This window comes from Nycticebus coucang, chromosome 2, assembly GCF_027406575.1.
Source record: "Nycticebus coucang isolate mNycCou1 chromosome 2, mNycCou1.pri, whole genome shotgun sequence".
Taxonomy (NCBI): domain Eukaryota; kingdom Metazoa; phylum Chordata; class Mammalia; order Primates; family Lorisidae; genus Nycticebus; species Nycticebus coucang.
The window spans coordinates 97,737,367-97,758,275 of NC_069781.1; the positions used below are offsets into that span (position 1 = coordinate 97,737,367).

General features: G+C 34.6%; 1 protein-coding gene across 6 annotated transcripts in view; it reads right to left on the bottom strand.

Annotated features, from left to right (window-relative positions):
* The window catches only part of AGTPBP1 (ATP/GTP binding carboxypeptidase 1), a 208,423-nt gene that overhangs the window by 32,485 nt on the left and 155,029 nt on the right, over positions 1 to 20,909 (bottom strand). For all 6 annotated transcript variants that reach the window (XM_053576852.1, XM_053576834.1, XM_053576841.1 and 3 more), the window contains exons 19-25: positions 12,720 to 12,864; positions 9,972 to 10,125; positions 8,727 to 8,907; positions 6,844 to 6,973; positions 5,439 to 5,570; positions 4,116 to 4,292; positions 2,123 to 2,283 (exon numbers count right to left, since the gene is read on the bottom strand). In XM_053576852.1, the coding sequence (XP_053432827.1) occupies positions 2,123 to 2,283; positions 4,116 to 4,292; positions 5,439 to 5,570; positions 6,844 to 6,973; positions 8,727 to 8,907; positions 9,972 to 10,125; positions 12,720 to 12,864 (1,080 nt within the window). The remainder of the gene's footprint in view (positions 1 to 2,122; positions 2,284 to 4,115; positions 4,293 to 5,438; positions 5,571 to 6,843; positions 6,974 to 8,726; positions 8,908 to 9,971; positions 10,126 to 12,719; positions 12,865 to 20,909) is intronic.

The following is a 20,909-nucleotide window of genomic DNA, read 5'->3' on the forward strand; positions in this document are numbered from 1 at the left end:
TCATCTATTCTGTATTCTTTAATAACCACTTCATGCCACTTTGCAAACATAAGCTGTACACCTTCCCCTAAACTATCAGCTCCCTTCAGTCCACGAGCTCTCACTTCTCATTTCTTGTGCTTTCACTGAGAGTCTAGCACAGACTCTGCCCATAGCAGGTTTGCAATAAATACTTAAATATAATGACTCACTAATAGAATGTAATGGATAGCTGCTACATGCCAGGCACTGAGATTACAAAAATTATTTTTAAAAAGTCCCCTCCCATTGGAATATTGGAGACCCAGTGGGGTGAGGAAGGCAGAGAAAGAGCAGTGAAGACAGATTAGTTACACATAGGCAGATAGAGCAAATAAGTAGAAAACATTCAAGATAATGAGAGCCAGGTGTCTCACTGTTCAATAAGGGAGTTCGAAATTTTTAATTAAAAAACTAGACTGAACTCTCAGTATAGGACTCAATCAAAAGTACCACTGTGAACTCAAGTTATGTCTGTGTTTATGTGTGCATGCACGGATATGCATGTGTGTGTGTGTGTGTGTGTATGTATGTATTCACACATATAAATACTTAAATATATCTCATAGCTCTAACCACCAAGGGAACCTGGGGACAGTAATGCCACAAAAGCAATAAATATAACTAGAAGCTAGGCTTATATATAAATACCATTTTCCACCAGAAGGAATCTGGGACCCCTGAAAAAATGATTAACTCCAACTCTGAGATGAACAAAGTACATATAAAGATGAGCCGGGAAATCCTGTTGTGTCGGAAGGTGAGGCAGTCCTCCAAGAATGATGAGGCCATTTTGAACATACAGAAGTTGTTTGAAGGAGCCAAATAAAGGAATTTTTGAGTAAATGAATAAAATAAAGGAGAGTAACATCGAAACTTACTGAATTAAAACTGTAAATCATAAGTTCAATACATGTACATTTAAAAATGAATACATTAAGAAGTTGATGATAAATGGAATATTGACATAGTTTCAAAATATATCCTATAAAAATACTTAATTACAAAAGGAGAAAAAGTTAACTTTATAATGGAGGAGATTGACAGATACCATCTTAATTAAGTGATCAAAGGGAACATCTTGAGTAAAGGGACAAATTCAAATCCCACACTACACCAGGACGCAATGAGAAGAACACAGTATTCAAGATATTCTTGCCAAACATTCACAACCTGAATATAATCATAAGGAGATGCAGACAAACTCAGATTGAGGACCTATAATCCTCTAAAGCATCGAGGCACAGAAGTCAAGGCAGAGACGCACAGAGAATTCACTTGAGACAGAGAAAGAAGAACGAAGCGTGGAGGAAGAAGTCACTGGCTGCCCTACCATAGACGTCATGCACAGGAGAAGAGCGAGAGGAAAATTTCTAGGGGAAACTGTTGTGAATTTATAACTGGCTATTGTCTGGTATGTATGTGTATCTGCATACGATGAAGACAACTAGGAGTTATTAACCATTTTTGTGCCGCAGTCCCCTTGGAGAGTCTGGTGAGGCCCATGAACTCTTCTCACAATAAAACTTTTACATGTATTTTATAAAAAAATTACAAAGAAAACCAATTATACTGAAATATAATTATAAAACTCTGTTAAAAACATATTTGTTTTTAACACTATATGTGATTTCTTTAAATAACATACTTTCTAAAATTTTCAAAAGGATACTACTGTTTCTAATATATACTATATAACTAGAAAGTTATTGGACAGCTATCTGATATGTGTAGACATCAATGAAAAACATCTTTTGAAATGTAAATCCTGACTCTAAGCCCTCTTCATTTGGATACCATCTAAGTGCAGTATTTGTCACACTGCTTATTTAGGGGGTTAAAAGCAAATCATTATAATCACTAAAAACAGCATTCAAAGTTTTAGGATATTTTTATTAAATAGCATCCAACTATAAACATTATAAGAATCAACAATATGATCAAAATTTGAAACAAATATTAGACGTGCATGCCTGATTATATTAATTCTAAACATGCCCTACTTGTCTGTCAAAATCTCCATGCCTTTTCTATGCTTAACTATTTTAATGAAGTGTAACAGCACATTGCAATATAGTAAAACAATGAAACAATTGTGTCCCACCTTGTCACTTTGCAGCTTGATTCAATTAGATCATTTTCAAAGTCAAGCAGGCTAGAAGGCATATTATATTCCAATGGGGAAGTCAGTCTTTTCAAACGCAAAAGACCAACACAAAATTTTGCTCCCATCTCTTCCAATTCTCGAGTACCGATCTGTAAACCCTAGAAATAAAGGAATATTAGACATATAATTAGAGTTTGCTAACTTCTGGCTGCATCTCATTAAAGTTTTATAGAAGAATTTATAACTACATTAGTAAGATTAAAAGATTGGTACTGGGTATGAAACTAAGATTGGACAAGTATAATATCTTCACAATATAAGATTAGTCTATGTCACAAAGGAAATTAACTGTTCTAAAAGACCATTTCTAAAATGTCTATTCTCATTCATTATTATACAAACTATTTTCACCAACATGCTGAGGAGAAAAAGGTAAACATTTTTGATTAATGATATTCTTGAAGTTCATGTAAGAAAATTTTAACAAGATTTTATTAGTATTTCTTGTAATCCACTATTTTGAATGCCAATTTTGAAATATTATAATGTTAAAATCAAGGCTCTAATACGTACACCTGAACTTTACCTTATGGATACTTTCACTGTATGATAAAAGAAATTGGTCAGTAAAAAAACAAATGAAAGGTAACTGTAAAAACAAAAGAATCAAACAAATCTAAGCCAATGAAGGAGTAATATAAGTTCCTATGCTCTGTGTCAATTAAGATGCCCATTTCAAATTTTGTCTACTAAAGTGAAAAGAATATTTTGCTTCAACACCCCACTCTTAATAACTAATAGCTTATCAATAAGCAATTTAAGGCTTTAACAAACTTAAATGTTATTACATTAAACCATAAAAATGGACTTCAAATTAAGATACCCCTTACCATTTATTTTTCAGATAAAATGCTTCAATAGGTGAAATCCTCACACCAACAAAAGTTGTAGGTATATATGAGAGCAAACATAAGAGAAAGTGTTACTAATATAAAAACAACGTTTCAGGCCAGGCACTAGGGCTTATGCCTGCAATCCTAGCACTTTGGGAGGCCAAGGTGGGAGGACTGCTTCAGGCCAGGAGTTCAAGACCAGCCTGGCAACATAGCAAGAGCCTGTCTCTACAAAACATTAAAGAATGATCCAGGCATGGTGGCATGTGCCTGTAGTCCTACATACTCAGGAGGCTGATCCAGGATAGCCTTGAGCCTAAGGCTGCAGTAAACTGTGACTACCCTGCTATACTCAAGACCCGGCAACAGAGTGAGACTCGGTCTCAAAAAAAAAAAAAAGGAAGAAGAAATCCTTTCAATGACCAGACTAATATGTTCATGAATTCCTAGGGCACACATGTAAATGAATAAAATGAATTATAAAAACTATTACTCTAAAACACTATTATAAGTGTTTTTCAACCTTTTTTATCTCACAGTACACATGAACCTACAGTTAAACTTCCAATTTAAGCTCTGAATATGTCCAGTAAAAACCTGTGGTACCACAGTAGAGTAGCTATATATAGTAAAGAAAGAAATTTAGTAAAGAGATATGCCTTTAAAAGTCATACACAAAAAAATCTAAATATAACAAACCAGCTGCTTTATAAATAATAATGTGTCCCTATTTTAATGCATAAAAATATACATACAGCCAATAAATTAAAATGGCAGAAAATTTTTATTAATAATGTACTTGTATAACTTATTATAAATTACTAATTTGTATTTACAATAATTATGTACTCCAATGTACTCTCTTAAATAGATTCAAATATCCAAGAATTTCTTAAGGATCCAAGCAAGCTGTCTAGTTCAGAGAAGTAAAAAAACTTGTTCTTAAAACTGCATATGATTCAACTCCATTATTCCAAATTACATGTAATTCATGGAAAACAAGTGTATCATTTAACATACACTTGAAACTAAGAGTATATATAAGAAAGGAAAGTCTTCAAACATTTTCTATGGCTAGAAGACCCGAGATGTTTTACCTTGTATTTTCCCTGGTCACAGCCGCACAAAGTACTCTCCATGGTATAGCTTCTTTGTACTCCTATTTCCCTCCAAACTACAACACGTGCTGTAGATTCTTTAGATTTTTCCACTACAAAGCTACAGCTGCTCATGCAAAATGCTGGGGCAATATGGCTCAGTATCTTAGGCAAAGTCTGTAAAAAATGACATAGATGATAATAAAATAAACCAAGAAGCACTTTTTAATTTTTAAAATTTTTTTATGAAAGCACAGTAATTACAGTAGGGCCATATGGATCTTCTTGCTACATCCTCTGTTAGATAAACATCAAAATGGTCCTCATACTAATTTAGAATTTTCTGCTTTTCTAAACAAATATAGTAACTAATTAGAAAACATAATGGAAGAAAGACACATTCATACTAGTAACCAGTACAAAGTAAATTTAGTCTTGAAAGTCTAATCAAGAGATTTAACATGGTAAATGTCAATCATCACTAAATTAATTTAAAAAGCTAAGACAATCATAATCAAAACACCTCAAAGTTTTCTGCAACTGAAAATTATCCTCAATTTCACCTAAGAGTGTAAATATGGAAGTACACCCCAAGAAATACTAGAGAACAAATGGGGGCTATGACTGGAAAAATAACCCAACAGTTACCAATCTATTTTGCATATCTCAAGTAAGCTTAATTGTGATACTGATATACTAATAGGTAAAACTCAACAAAGAATTAAAACCACAGGTATTATTTATTATTGTTATTAGTGGAGAAAAGATCGATCATTCATTAAATGCTAGCACAAGTGGATAACCATTAAGGAACAAAATCTGAAGTGACTTTTCATTAAATTAAATAGTAGCTGGATTGAGTTTTAAAATTTGGGGTGGGGAGAGGAAGGAAACTTTATCCTGTCGGATATTAATACTAATTATAAATCTATAGCAATTAGAACAATGTGGTATGCAAAGAGACAAGAACAACCACCATAATAGAGAGCCTCACAAACACCCCAACCATGTGGAAATAGTATGCAACAGATGGCTTCATCAAATCGAGAGGAAGGATGTACTGTCTAGTAAACTGTGCTGAGCCAACTGGTATCCACAGGGAAAATAAAATTAGATCCTCCACATCACATACACAACTTAATTCCAAATAGATAACAAAAACCTACATGTGAAAAGCACAAACTTTTAAAATGAAAAATCAAAAATAAAAATGGCAAATGGCAACACTTACTGAATCTGAGTAATGTATACATGTTAAGTTATTTTCTGTACTTTTATGCATATCTGAAATACAAAAGCTCATGAATCATCTCTCATACTCACCCTGTATCCCATGTCTTCCACAACATCGCACGAAGCTGCATTATCATTTGTATGCCACACTGTCTCTTTGATGCTGCAGCCATACATAAATACATTTTTCTTTCGGGAATGGCCATGATAATCACAGTAAACCTTGAAAAGAAAATATATTTAAAAAATTAAAAGCTGGTCCAGGCGCGGTGGCTCACACTTGTAATCCTAGCACTTAGAAGGCCAAGGCAGGTGGATTGCCTGAGCTCACAGGTTGACACCAGCCTGAGCCAGAGCAAGACCTCATCTCTAAAAGTAGCCAGGCATTGTGGTGGGTGCCTATAGTCCCAGCTACTTATAGTCCCAGACAAGAGAATCGCTTGAGCCCAAGAGTTTGAGGTTGCTGTGAGCTATGACACCATGGCACTCTACCAGGGGCAACAAAGTGAGACTCTGTCTCAAAAAGATAAAAATAAAATAAAATAAAAAATTAAAAGCCTTCAAATTTATGTATTGCTAAGTAAAGGTAGTTAGTATAACAATGACAAGGATATTACTGTTAACAGAACCACCATTTAACAAGTAGAACCGACACAGGTAATAATATCTCGTTTGGGAATGGATCTATGACTAAGTCTAGAATTGCTAAATCCTTTACAGGTCCAACATCGCCTTTGTATCTACTACTCACCATTTTCAAAATAATAAATTTAATTATAATTCAAATCTACAGCTGTAGTCATCACTGCCCCCAAAGGATTGTAAAAACATGTATTTAATTTAAAAGAACAAGAAAATGGTCTCATGAAAAACACTGCAAAAAAGGATATGGTTTCAATTTAACTTTTAAGAGCATCATTTTAAAAATGAAAAATAAAGTACAGACCTGTCAACTTTACTCCTCTGCAAAGTTTTTCTGTCTTTCCCAATAAAGGATTAAATAATTTAAATATTGTGCTTGCTGCAGCAGCACATACACTAAATAATTTAAATACTCGTGTAATGGGAACATTCTAAACAAAAACTGGTGAAAACAGGAGGGACTCACACATCCAGCCCAGTACAGCCCAACACCCTGCCTGGGCCACAGGTCCATGTGCACAGACACTTAATAGTTTTAGAGCTGACTAAAGAAGTCAGAAATAAGCTTCTACTAGTTTGAGAATTTGGAAGACACTTATCATTGCTTTGCTGTTGCTCAGTGAAGTTAAATATCTAAAACTTACAACCAGAAGTTACTGTTATAGATAATATTCATCAAAGAGGAAGAAAAATAAAGTGCTTATAAGAATTATAAACATTCATTTTGATAAAATAAGAATATGTACATGTCATATTAATTTGACACCATTATTATTACCCAAGAGATGGGTGATTTTTTAAAAAGACACTTTATCTTTGACTTTAAAAATCAAAAACCAACATTGCCACTTACCAGGGGTAAACGCTTCACAGCAGCCAGGTACTGCAGTAGCCCTTTGGCATGGTAAATCGTAGGATGTAAATCTGGATTTGGACTCTGCCACTGTCTGTTCAAATCCTCTCCACTTAAAGAACAGCGGTGACTACACATACATAAACACAAAGACAGAAGAACATTGGTACCAATAAACCCTTACATACCTTTATGATTTAACTTTATGATTCTATTCCATAAAGTATTTCAGGTAAGTATAGTGAGTGGGCTCCAGCAAATGCACGTCTTTACACAAACCCTTATTAAGCACTGGCTATGTGCAAATCTTGGGTCACATACATTTAACTGTGTTAAACTTTTCAATTTATAATAAAATTGTTCAAGCTGTAGAAAGAAGTTAATTCTCAATTCTGAGGTTTTGTTCCATGTTTTACACAACTTATTAGTGGTCACATTTTAATGTTCAAACCATATAATAACCATTTTCTATACTAACATTCTGTATCTTGACTTCATTAGTAACGCTATAAAAGTACTAGCTATCTGGATTTTCCTTCTGAGAAAGACAAGTATTATGAAAAGTACACATTCTTATAAAAAATTCAAACACATATATATATAAAGAATTCTAAGTGGCTGATATGTTTCTAAATTAAAAATAGACATCACTGTAGTTCCATAACCATAACATATTAACTAAAAAGAAATTCTATATTTTAAAGAATTCCGTATATTTTAAAAATTCAGTACCTATATCTATATTTTAAAAATTCAGGAACTTCCTAAACTATGAGAAATATTCACACAACTTGTATTAAATAAATAAGACACTGTACTCTCATCTTTGGAGATGTCCAAACAGTTACCCTAAGTCTCATTTTTCAGAAGCATGATAGAGGCCTTGCCAAATTGCCAGAATAATTTTCTTTTTTTTTTGAGACAGCGTCTCACTTATTAACCCTCGGTAGAGTGCCATGACGTCATGGCTCACAGCAACCTCCAAATCCTTGGGCTTAGGCAATTCTCTTGCCTCAGCCTCCCACGTAGCTGGGAACACAGGTGCCCGCCACAATGCCTGGCTAAGCCAGAATAAATTTATTGGACTGACTATATGCATGCCACCACTTAAAAAGTAATTATTTTTCAATATTTCCAATCTAAAGAATTCTTTCTGTTAGAAACTAGAACTTTCACAACAGGAAGAGGTTCACAGATAGGGTTAACATTCCATATCAGTAGAAAGAGATCCTAGAAGATTCTAAGTCCTAGAATAATCTAGGTTCATGCTACTAACAAATTGTTCTTAAAAGGAATATGAAAGGCATATGTTAATCTTGCTTATAACCTGACATTGTGATTTTTCTAAGACAATTCAAGCAAAACATAGACATTTTAGGAAATCATATTCTCATGGATATAGAATTTTTTTTTTTTTTGTAGAGACAGAGTTTCACTTTACGGCCCTCAGTAGAGTGCCGTGGCGTCACACAGCTCACAGCAACCTCCAACTCCTGGGCTTAGGCAATTCTCCTGCCTCAGCATCCCGAGTAGCTGGGACTACAGGCGCCCATCACAACGCCCAGCTATTTTTTTTTTTTGTTGTTGCAGTTTGGCCAGGGCTGGGTTTGAACCCACCACCCGGTATATGGGGCCGGCGCCCTGCTCACTGAGCCACAGGTGCCGCCCTGGATATAGAATTTTTTTTTAATTTCATACCATTAGCATACAAAATATACTTTCATTTAAAGTTTACCTTAGATGAATTCCCCACCAAAAATTCTTTGTTCTACAGAAATCACTAGATTTATTTGTCCTAATTAATCTGGACACTTATTTCAACAAGTGTATATAGGTCAACCACAACAATCTACAATATATTCTATAACTATTTCTTAACTTACTTTCCATTGATGACACCATCTGGATTTAGCATAGGGACAATTTTAAAAATATAGGATTCTCGTAAGCTCTGAGCAGTAGGGTTATTACTCATGAGATACTCCAATGTTCCTTTCATAACCCAACTTGCATTAGTTTCTCCAGGATGTACCCGAGCAGATAAGAAAACGTAAGGGCGATTTCCTAAAGTACACATAAAATCTCAAATTAAAATGAACAGCTACTAAAAGTTTGTATGATATTTTACTTTGGGGCTTTGGAAATGTCTCTACTCAATTTCGAATTCTGATATAAATTCATAGAACTCACTGTGTGCACCTAATAGATACAAGCACTGCACTAGGCCCTATAAACAAAATAAAACCAATATAAACCATGTCCTGAAAGAGCTCATAATAGGAATATAAAATAAACAGTTTTCAAGCCACTCATTTATTTTCAAATGACAAATCTAACATGTAAAATTAGTTCTTTAATGTAATCCTGATTTTATAAAGAGTAGTCAGGGAAGTTTAAAATATAAAATTATTCTTCATAAAACATGGGCAAAAGAAAGAAAATACAATCTTATCCCTGTCTTACAGTCATAATGACAAGCACAGGGAAAAAAAAAATTTTTTAAATCTGCTCAGAGATTCACCAAAAAAGTTCTTTACTATATATTTAGACATACAAGTCTACAAAATAATCACTTAGCTCATCTACAAAAAAAAAAATCACTCAGCTCATCACTTATATTTTCATATATAACAAACTTTCTCTCTTTTCTGAAACTACTTCAACCTTCTTATCAAAATTAGAACAGCTTTCTAATTTTTACTACCACAGATGTACATTTGAGGCAATTTAAAAAATATACAATGGCAGGGAAAAACAAGTGGCTATTCAGAGCTAACAATCAGAACAATTGATAGGTTTCTGGTTGCTTTATTTATAAATATTAACAAAATCAGTTGTTGATTTTTAAATTGATGGTATATTACATGAACCCTTAAAATAATTTGCTGTATTTACTTTAAATACAATGTCTAAGAACTAAAAATCAGTATTATCAAAAGGGATCTCGTGTAACTCCCTCATTTTCAAGAGAAGGAAACTGAGGCCCAGAAGGAGGCCCATGAGTTGGCAGTAACGGGACTAAGACTTCCTCAGTCTTCTGACTTAGGTTTGTTCCATTACAAAATATATATCAAGCAAAGAAAAATAAGTGAGAATGACTGATGTTTTGAGTGAAAAGACAGACTTACTGAATTGACAGATATGTTCATAATAATTAGACTCTGGCATTGCTGTTATAGTCACCAAGGGGCAGCTGTTTCCAGACAGGGTCTCACACAACACATCTTTTCGAAAATAGATTTGCTGAGGATTGTGTGCTGACTCCAATTTTTGAAGATGCATCTTAATAAAAATTTAAAGCAAAGTATACAATCACTTAAAAACTCTCTGTGATAAACAGAAATAATGCATCCAGATGTCCACATAACTAGAAGTGAATCAGATATATGAAACTCTCAAGGCCAGTAGAGTCTAAACATTAATATTCAGGAAACTTCACAAAGATGAAGTAGTGGGTATATTATTAATTATGCCACTCCATCACTAGGGTCAGGGGCAATAGCCTATAATAAACACATTATCGCTCCTGCAGCAAAACATACGAAGAATCACCCTAAGTGAACTCAGTATTCTAAATAATCAGTTCAGCTCAAGCTTTGTTGCCAAATGAGTTAAGAAAAATCTTTGGGTTTTCAAAGCCTTTTCAATTTTGGAATTATCAGTAACTACAGACTTGCAAAATAAAATCTGAACAATGAAAATTTCTCAACAACCTCTTTTCCTGATTTCAAGATTAATACAGGCTTATTGTAAAATGTCTGGGAGACACAGAGAACACAAAGAAAAATTTTAAAACACCCACAATTGCATCACCTAAATTACTATTAATAAATGCAATGTATATAACCATGTGATCATATAAAAGACAGTTTATAATCTGATTTTATCAATTTATACATACACGTGTACACACACGTTTATAATTATGAATCCTACTCCCCATTAGTAAACATGTTAAATACATGCTGTTGGAAAACGCAAGTGTTAATCATCTTAGAATGTGGCTACACCAAAAAACAAATTGTCCAATCTCTTATTTTTAGATATTCAATTGGTTTTCAAACTTTTAACTATCTTCATTTACATAATCTGAATGGTCACTATTTGCCAGAAACTGTGCAGAGTTCTGAAAATGTAACAATAAATAAATGGACCCCACCCTAGGGAAAAAACAGAGTACTATGGAGCCTCTAATAAGGGAAGGGAGCCTGGCCAAGTGGGGAGTACGGAAATGTCTTCTGCAGAAAATCACGTTTAAACTGAGATCCAAAGGATGAGTGAAGAGGACAGAGACGAGGACTACAGGCAGAAGGAAAAGTATGCAATACCACGAGAAAAATCAGGACTTTTCAAAGAACTCAAGAAGATTCCTTACAGCTAAACCAGAAAGAACAAGTGTGAGAAACAGAGAATCTGGGTACAGAATGAAAGGCCTGACAGATGAGTCGTTCCCAAAGCAGACTGTTACTAATGGTAACTGAAACAACTAAGTGATATGTGGATTTCCTTTTAAAAAAGTTTCATAGGTATATGTTTTACTGTGAATTAGAAAAAAAATCTAGCACATTAAACCTGTAATTTCATGAACAGTTACTAAGAATGAGGATGAATTTTAAGAAATTATCTTTTTTAAAGACTATTGAAAAACAAATATCAAATAAATAATAATCCAACGGTATGTGGACATGGCAAAAAAAAAGGTGAAAGAAAAATAGTAGAAAAAGGACAGGATAAACCATGGTAAGAATTTCAGACTTCATATAAAGGGCAAGAGATTAGCTATAAAAGAGCCCTCTGGCTGAAGTGGGGAGAAAAGACTAATGAAGAGTCTGGGGGTAAGAGCGAATCCTAGGACAGCAGTTAGAGGCGGCAGAAGACCACATGAGAACGGTCATGCCTGGAAAGGGTCATGGTAGTGGGACTGAAAGAAAGCAGGAGAATTCAAAACGTATTACAAAGGCAAGATCAGTAAAGAACAATAATATATAAACAAGCAAATAAAAATGTTGAAAATAATTGTCATATACGTTTATAATTATTTTCCTAGGATAAATTACCCAAAAATCGAGTTAGTAAGTCATTAAGTATATATATTGATACCATATAATTCACCACAGATACATCAATATAATGCCTTTATATATTAAAATACAGTAAGCTTCGTTTAGTGTTCTCAGCCTTGATATCTTTTCTGGTCTATAGACTGTTTTTCTTTCCTTTTCCCCTCTCTGATTTTGGAAGCTTGTTTCTAATCATAGTGCTCCGATTTCTTTCTTAGTAAACTGACCATACCTTCATGGTCCTTGACCATTAGAAAAGACAAGCTGTTCTGATAATAAATCTACCACAGTTGACCATTTACTTTCTTGGTTTACTTTGTTTAATTTTGCTTTACATTTCAAACATTTAAAAATCAAAAGTTCCTACCAAAAAACTCATATATGGTATAAACAAAAAAATCTAGATCTAGGACTCCATATGAAATCATTTCCTATAGAAAACTTTTTCAATTTTTCCTACAAAAAATTCAAATTACATGCACATTTTTCTACTATTACATTTTCTATGACATTTATTGCTTCTGGTTAAATAAATTTAAATGTCACCTAGTTAAAATTTGCAATCATGGAACCTTAGCTTAGAGATCTATAGACTTCAACAAAAGATGGGACGTCCTTAATATTTCTATTTAAAAAGTAAGAACTGTATTCTCATTTTACTCCCTTTAATGTTTTCAATAAATATTGTAGTATTTTTTAAACTGTCAATGTTGAATATTTTTCTTATTTTATTAAACAATTTAATTAAAAACTTTTCTTCAATTACTACACACACGCATATAACAAAGCAATATTCATAATACAATTAGTTCTCACCTGTAAAGTTGAATATGTATATGGGTAGTGATAAGCAAAGTAGCAAACATCATCTTTATGCGGAAAATTGACAGTGAATGTAATTGTATAGTAGGATTTTCCCTTTTGCCCACCTGCAGCAACTGAACTTCTTGAGAAGTGATTTCTGCAATAGAAAAGCATAACACATGTTCGTTTTACCCACACAAATATTATGATTTTCCTTGCTAATTTAATTAAATAGAACTTCAGGGAAAAAAAGAAAAAGCTCACTCTGTAAAAAGTTTAACTTAAATACCTCATCAAAAATAGCCTTAGTACTAATAAAAGTTAATTGTTATCAGCCAACAACAATTACTTTTCAATTCTGGATTTATTAATTAAATGGATCTAAAACTCTACACATCAACAAAATTTTTAGAACTCTACCTTGACAACCACACATGTTACCAGATCTATCCAAAGATCATCTACGGCTGCTATAACCATTAGAAGGGAGGCTGATGGACACCTTTATAGAGGATAGATCAGGCTACAATACTTGAATTCACTAATCAGATTACAAAAAGAGAAATAATCATTTCCTGGTGTGATACAATGAGAATTCACTGCACCATCTATGATGCATTTATTCTTGACAAAATCAAGCCTGAAGTTGACCAAGTTTCTAGTTCTAAATACCAGTTTATAAAAAAGTGGTAAGATAGAAGTATTTGTTAAAACACAGGGATATAATAAATTCAAATGTGAAAAATCCTGTATGACAAATAAGCCGGTTTCTTTAACAAATGAATGAGAAAAAAAAAAAAGAGAGAAAAGTGAAGCCTATAAATTAAAACAGATTAAGGGACATAATAACAAAAATCAAATGCAATGTGTGGTCCTAGGTTGGATTCTGATTAAAACAAATCATTTGTCAAAAAACATTTATGAGGTAATTGAGGAAGTTTAAACATTGACTGGTATTTCCTCATATTAAGGAATTTTAATTTTTCTAAGGTATGATAGCAGCGTTGTAGTTAGACTGTCTTAAAAGGCCTTACCTTTTTGAGATACATATTTAAGTGTTTATGAATAAAATATATAGAAATGGCTCTAAAAATTCAGTGTGAAAGGAGGAGTGAAAATACGCTGAAATAAAGTTTATCATGTGTCAATTGTTGAAACTAGGTGATGACTACCTAGGGCCTCATTACTCTATACGCTGCTTTTGTAAATGTTTAAAGATTACTGTATTAAAAAGTTTTCAAAGGTACACACTACCTTCTAAAGTGAGACTTTAAAATATTGCTGATATATGCTGATTTAAAGATGGTTTATCCAATGACTTAATTTCTAAAACTACCTTATATTATTTAAGCCATGAACTGAAGAAACTCAGGGCCTACAGATTATTTATTCACACAATAAATATTCAAGGTATTTTCAAATTGGGATGGTCTTCATTAACTTAGGCTCCGTATCCTGAATAGACCACCAATGACAAGGCAGTAAGGATTAAGGAAAATGCAGAACAAGTTCAAGAATTAGTCCTTGCCAGCCCTTTTCCTCCCAAAAGTTTAACCATAGATATATGGCAGTTTATAGGTTACAAAACAGAAAAACACACATTATCTCATACGTTGGTAGAAGGTAGCTTTACTCCGTTTTATAGATCAGACAAGCATCCAAGAACTTAGATGACATGAAGAGTTAAGACAAAATGCAAAAATCTATTTTAATCTTTACCATCTGAACTTCAGGATTCAGGAAAGCAACTAGAACAGATTCTGTTACTTAGAAAGGCATTAACAAATGTTTGTTAAATTGAACCGAATTCCAGTTATAGATCAGGAAATAGCCAACAAAAAGCAAAAAGTAAAACAAATAAAATAAAACAATCCAATAGAAAGCAAAAGTAAAATAAAAAAACCTTGCCATCACCCCTCATATAGAACAACTTGTCATGCTATATTGTCATTTTGCAACATGAAAAGGCATTCATTAATCAATGATTTCCATTGTACAAAAGCAGTGAAAGCAAGAAAGAAATACCACTTTTTGAAAAACACTGTTTTACCATTTAATATTCTAAATAATTCTGACAAAATCTTAGTGTTTCACTTCAACTTTATCAGAAAGAGACAAATGATCAGAAAGTTATTTTTATGTTAGCCTACTATTAAAAGAAATACAAAATGGAGAGGCGGAGCAAGATGGCAGCCGAGTAACAGTTTCCTTGCATCTGGGCACCGTGAGTCTGGGGAGATAGGACTCCAGGCATCTCTGGCTGGTGGGATCTGACTATCATCACCCCTGAGAGGATACAGGGAGTCAGCGAGAGACTTCTGGACCCCAAGAGGAGGACTAAAACAGTGGAAAACCGTCCACAGACACGAGAACTTAAAGAGCAAGAGGAAGTGAAAGGAAAATTAGGGCAAGGAAACAGATAAAAGAAATCACTCATGAAGAAGAATCAGCAGAAAACTCCAGGCAACATGAAGAACCAGTCCAGAACAACCCCGCCAAGGGACCATGAGGTAGCTACTGCAGAGGATTCCACCTATACAGAAATGTTAGGAATGACAGAAAGGGAATTTAGAATACACATGTTGAAAACAATGAAAGAAATGATGGAAACAATGAAGGAAACTGCTAATAAAGTGGAAATTAACCAAAAGGAAATTCAAAAACAGAATCAAATAAGAGATGAATGATATGAAGAATATAAAAAGGATATAGCAGAGCTGAAGGAAATGAAACAGTCAATCAGGGAACTTAAAGACGCAATGGAAAGTATCAGCAACAGGTTAGACCATGCAGAAGAAAGAATTTCAGAGGTAGAAGACAAAGTTTTTGAGATAACTCAGATAGTAAAAGAGGCAGAAAAGAAGAGAGAGAAAGCAGAACGTTCACTGTCAGAATTATGGGACTTTATGAAGCGTTCCAACATACGAGTTATAGGAATCCCAGAAGGGGAAGAAGAATGCCCCAGAGGAATGGAAGCCATACTAGAGAATATTACAAAAGAAAATTTCCCAAATATCACCAAAGATTCTGACATACTGCTTTCAGAGGGCTATCGGACCCCAGGTCGCCTCAACTCTAACCGAGCTTCTCCAAGACACATTGTGATGAACCTGTCCAAAGTCAAGACAAGGGAAAAGATTCTGCAAGCTGCCAGGAGTAAGTGCCAGTTGACCTACAGGGGCAAATCCATCAGAGTGACCGCAGACTTCTCTAATGAAACTTTCCGAGCAAGAAGACAATGGTCATCTACCTTTAATCTACTTAAACAGAACAATTTTCAGCCCAGAATTCTGTACCCTGCTAAGCTAAGCTTCAAAATTGATGGAGAAATCAAATCATTTATGGATATACAAACATTGAGGAAATTCGCTACAACAAGACCAGCTCTACAGGAAATACTTCAACCTGTTCTGCACACTGACCACCACAATGGATCAGCAGCAAAGTAAGAACTCAGAAATTAAAGGTCAGAACCTAACCTCCACACTGTTGCAAAAGATAAAACTAAGCAATGGACTCTCACAAAATAAGACGAATAGAATACTACCACACTTATCAATTATCTCAATAAATGGCTTGAATTCCCCACTGAAGAGACACAGATTGGTTGACTGGATTAAAAAACACAAGCCATCCATTTGCTGTCTGCAAGAAACACACCTGGCTTCAAAAGAAAAATTAAAGCTCCGAGTCAAGGGTTGGAAGACAATTTTTCAGACAAATGGAATTCAGAAAAAAAGAGGAGTTGCAATCTTATTTTCAGATACATGTGGATTTAAAGCAACTAAAGTAAAAAAAGACAAAGATGGTCACTTTATATTGGTCAAGGGAAAAATACAACAAGAAGATATTTCAATTCTAAATATCTATGCACCCAATTTAAATGCTCCCAGATTCTTGAAACAGACCTTACTCAGTCTGAGCAATATGATATCTGATAATACCATCATAACAGGGGACCTTAACACTCCTCTTACAGAGCTGGACAGATCCTCTAAACAGAAATTAAACAAGGATATAAGAAATTTAAATGAGACCCTAGAACAACTGTGCTTGATACACGCATATAGAACACTCCACCCCAAAGATAAAGAATATACATTCTTCTCATCACCCCATGGAACATTCTCCAAAATTGATCACATCCTGGGACACAAAACAAATATCAACAGAATCAAAAGAATTGAAATTTTACCTTGTATCTTCTCAAACCATAAGGCACTAAAGGTGGAACTCCACTCTAACAAAAATGCTCGACCCCACCCAAAGGCATGGAAATTAAACAATCTTCTGTTGAATAACAGATGGGTGCAGGAAGAAATAAAACAGGAAATCATTAACTTCCTTGAGCATAACAACAATGAAGACACAAGCTACCAAAACCTGTGGGATACTGCAAAAGCAGATTTGAGAGGAAAATTCATCACTTTAGATGCCTACATTCGAAAAACAGAAAGAGAGCACATCAACAATCTCACAAGAGATCTTATGGAATTGGAAAAAGAAGAACAATCTAAGCCTAAACTCAGTAGAAGAAAAGAAATATCCAAAATCAAATCAGAGATCAATGAAATTGAAAACAAAAGAATCATTCAGAAAATTAATGAAACAAGGAGTTGGTTTTTTGAAAAACTAAATAAAATAGATAAACCATTGGCCAGACTAACGAGGAATAGAAAAGTAAAATCTCTAGTAACCTCAATCAGAAATGATAAAGGGGAAATAACAACTGATCCCACAGAGATACAAGAGATCATCTCTGAATACTACCAGAAACTCTATGCCCAGAAATTTGACAATGTGAAAGAAATGGATCAATATTTGGAATCACACCCTCTACCTAGACTCAGCCAGGAAGAAATAGAGCTCCTGAACAGACCAATTTCAAGCACTGAGATCAAAGAAACAATAAAAAAGCTTCCAACCAAAAAATGCCCTGGTCCAGATGGCTTCACTCCAGAATTCTATCAAACCTTCAAGGAAGAGCTTATTCCTGTACTGCAGAAATTATTCCAAAAAATTGAGGAAGAAGGAATCTTCCCCAACACATTCTATGAAGCAAACATCACCCTGATACCAAAACCAGGAAAAGACCCAAACAAAAAGGAGAGTTTCAGACCAATCTCACTCATGAATATAGACGCAAAAATTCTGAACAAAATCCCAGCCAATAGATTACAGCTTATCATCAAAAAAGTCATTCACCATGATCAAGTAGGCTTCATCCCAGGGATGCAAGGATGGTTTAACATACGCAAGTCTATAAACGTTATCCACCATATTAACAGAGGCAAAAATAAAGATCACATGATCCTCTCAATAGATGCAGAAAAAGCATTTGATAAAATCCAGCATCCTTTTCTAATTAGAACACTGAAGAGTATAGGCATAGGTGGCACATTTCTAAAACTGATTGAAGCTATCTATGACAAACCCACAGCCAATATTTTACTGACTGGAGTAAAACTCAAAGCTTTTCCTCTTAGAACTGGAACCAGACAAGGTTGTCCTCTGTCACCTTTACTATTCAACATAATGCTGGAAGTTCTAGACAATACAATTAGGCAAGACAAGGAAATAAAGGGAATCCAAATGGGAGCAGAGGAGGTCAAACTCTCCCTCTTTGCTGATGACATGATCTTATACTTAGAGAACCCCAAAGACTCAACCACAAGACTCCTAGAAGTCATCAAAAGATACAGTAATGTTTCAGGATATAAAATCAATTTCCATAAGTCAGTAGCCTTTGTGTACACCAATAACAGTCAAGGTGAGAAGCTAATTAAGGACACAACTCCCTTCACCATAGTTTCAAAGAAAATGAAATACCTAGGAGTATACCTAATGAAGGAGGTGAAGGACCTTTATAAAGAAAACTATGAACTCCTCAGAAAGGAAATAGCAGAGGATATTAACAAATGGAAGAACATACCATGCTCATGGATGGGAAGAATCAACATTGTTAAAATGTCTATACTTCCCAAAGCAATCTACCTATTCAATGCCATTCCTATCAAAATACCAACATCGTACTTTCAAGATTTGGAAAAAATGATTCTGCATTTTGTATGGAACCGGAAAAAACCCTGTATAGCTAAGGCAGTTCTCTGTAACAAAAATAAAGCTGGGGGCATCAGCATACCAGATTTTAGTCTGTACTACAAAGCCATAGTGCTCAAGACAGCATGGTACTGGCACAAAAACAGAGACATAGACACTTGGAATCAAATTGAAAACCAAGAAATGAAACTAACATTTTACAACCACCTAATCTTTGATAAACCAAACAAGAACATATCTTGGGGGAAAGACTCCCTATTCAATAAATGGTGTTGGGAGAACTGGATGTCTACATGTAAAAGACTGAAACTGGACCCACACCTTTCCCCACTCACAAAAATTGATTCAAGATGGATAAAGGACTTAAATTTAAGGCATGAAACAATAAAAATCCTCCAAGAAAGCATAGGAAAAACACTGGAAGATATTGGCCTAGGGAAAGACTTCATGAAGAAGACTGCCATGGCAATTGCAACAACAACAAAAATAAACAAATGGGACTTCATTAAACTGAAAAGCTTCTGTACAGCTAAGGAGACAATAACCAAAGCAAAGAGACAACTTACACAATGGGAAAGGATATTTGCATATTTTCAATCAGACAAAAGCTTGATAACTAGGATCTATAGAGAACTCAAATTAATCCACATGAAAAAAGCCAACAATCCCTTATATCAATGGGCAAAAGACATGAATAGAACTTTCTCTAAAGACGACAGACGAATGGCTAACAAACACATGAAAAAGTGTTCATCATCTCTATATATTAGAGAAATGCAAATCAAAACAACCCTGAGATATCATCTAACCCCAGTGAGAATGGCCCACATCACAAAATCTCAAAACTGCAGATGCTGGCGTGGATGTGGAGAGAAGGGAACACTTTTACATTGCTGGTGGGACTGCAAACTAGTACAACCTTTCTGGAAGGAAGTATGGAGAAACCTCAAAGCACTCAACCTAGACCTCCCATTCGATCCTGCAATCCCATTACTGGGCATCTACCCAGAAGGAAAAAAATCCTTTTATCATAAGGACACTTGTACTAGACTGTTTATTGCAGCTCAATTTACCATTGCCAAAATGTGGAAACAGCCTAAATGCCCACCAACCCAGGAATGGATTAACAAGCTGTGGTATATGTATACCATGGAATACTATTCAGCCATTAAAAAAAATGGAGACTTTACATCCTTCGTATTAACCTGGATGGAAGTGGAAGACATTATTCTTAGTAAAGCATCACAAAAATGGAGAAGCATGAATCCTATGTACTCAATCTTGATATGAGGACAATTAATGACAATTAAGGTTATGGGGGGGGAAGCAGAAAGAGGGATGGAGGGAGGAGGGTGGGGCCTCAGTGTGTGTCACATTTTATGGGGGCAAGACATGATTGCAGGAGGGACTTTGCCTAACAATTGCAATCAGTGTAACTGGCTTATTGTACCCTCAATGAATCCCCAACAATAAAAAAAAAAAAAAAATTAAATAAAAAAAAAAAAAAAAATTTTGATATGAGGACAATTAATGACAATTATGGTTATGGGTGGGGTAACAGAAAGAGGAAAGGAGGGAGGGGGGTGGGGCCTTGGTGTGTGTCACACTTTATGGGGGCAAGACATGATTGCAAGAGTGACTTTACCTAACAATTGCAATCAGTGTAACCTGGCTTATTGTACCCTCAATGAATCCCCAACAATAAAAAAAAAAAAAAAAAAAAGAAATACAAAATGTATTTTGGTTACAGAACAGAAAAAGTACACTGCTGGGAACGAGGGGAAACCATGAATAAGTCTCTAGTTGGATAAAAAAAAATAAAAGATGTATTTTGGTGAAGATAAATTACATACTGCCTTTATTTCCGTTCCTCATTTACTGGCTAAGAGTAGGAGGGAAACACCTTACTGAGATGAATCCCAAAGAATAAAAGCGCTTAGGACTAATTTTTTTCCAATGCCTTATCATAAACTGCTAAAATAGTTCAATTTTAGAAGTTGTCACCTTCTAACTGATAAAGCTAAAAAAGAAGAGCATTAGTGCTAGTTAAGTATGATACAAAAACACTGAAAGGTAAGGAGTGAGATTAGTAATAGAGAAGAAACAAGGATGCCAAGTGGATTCAACAATGGAAGCTCCCTG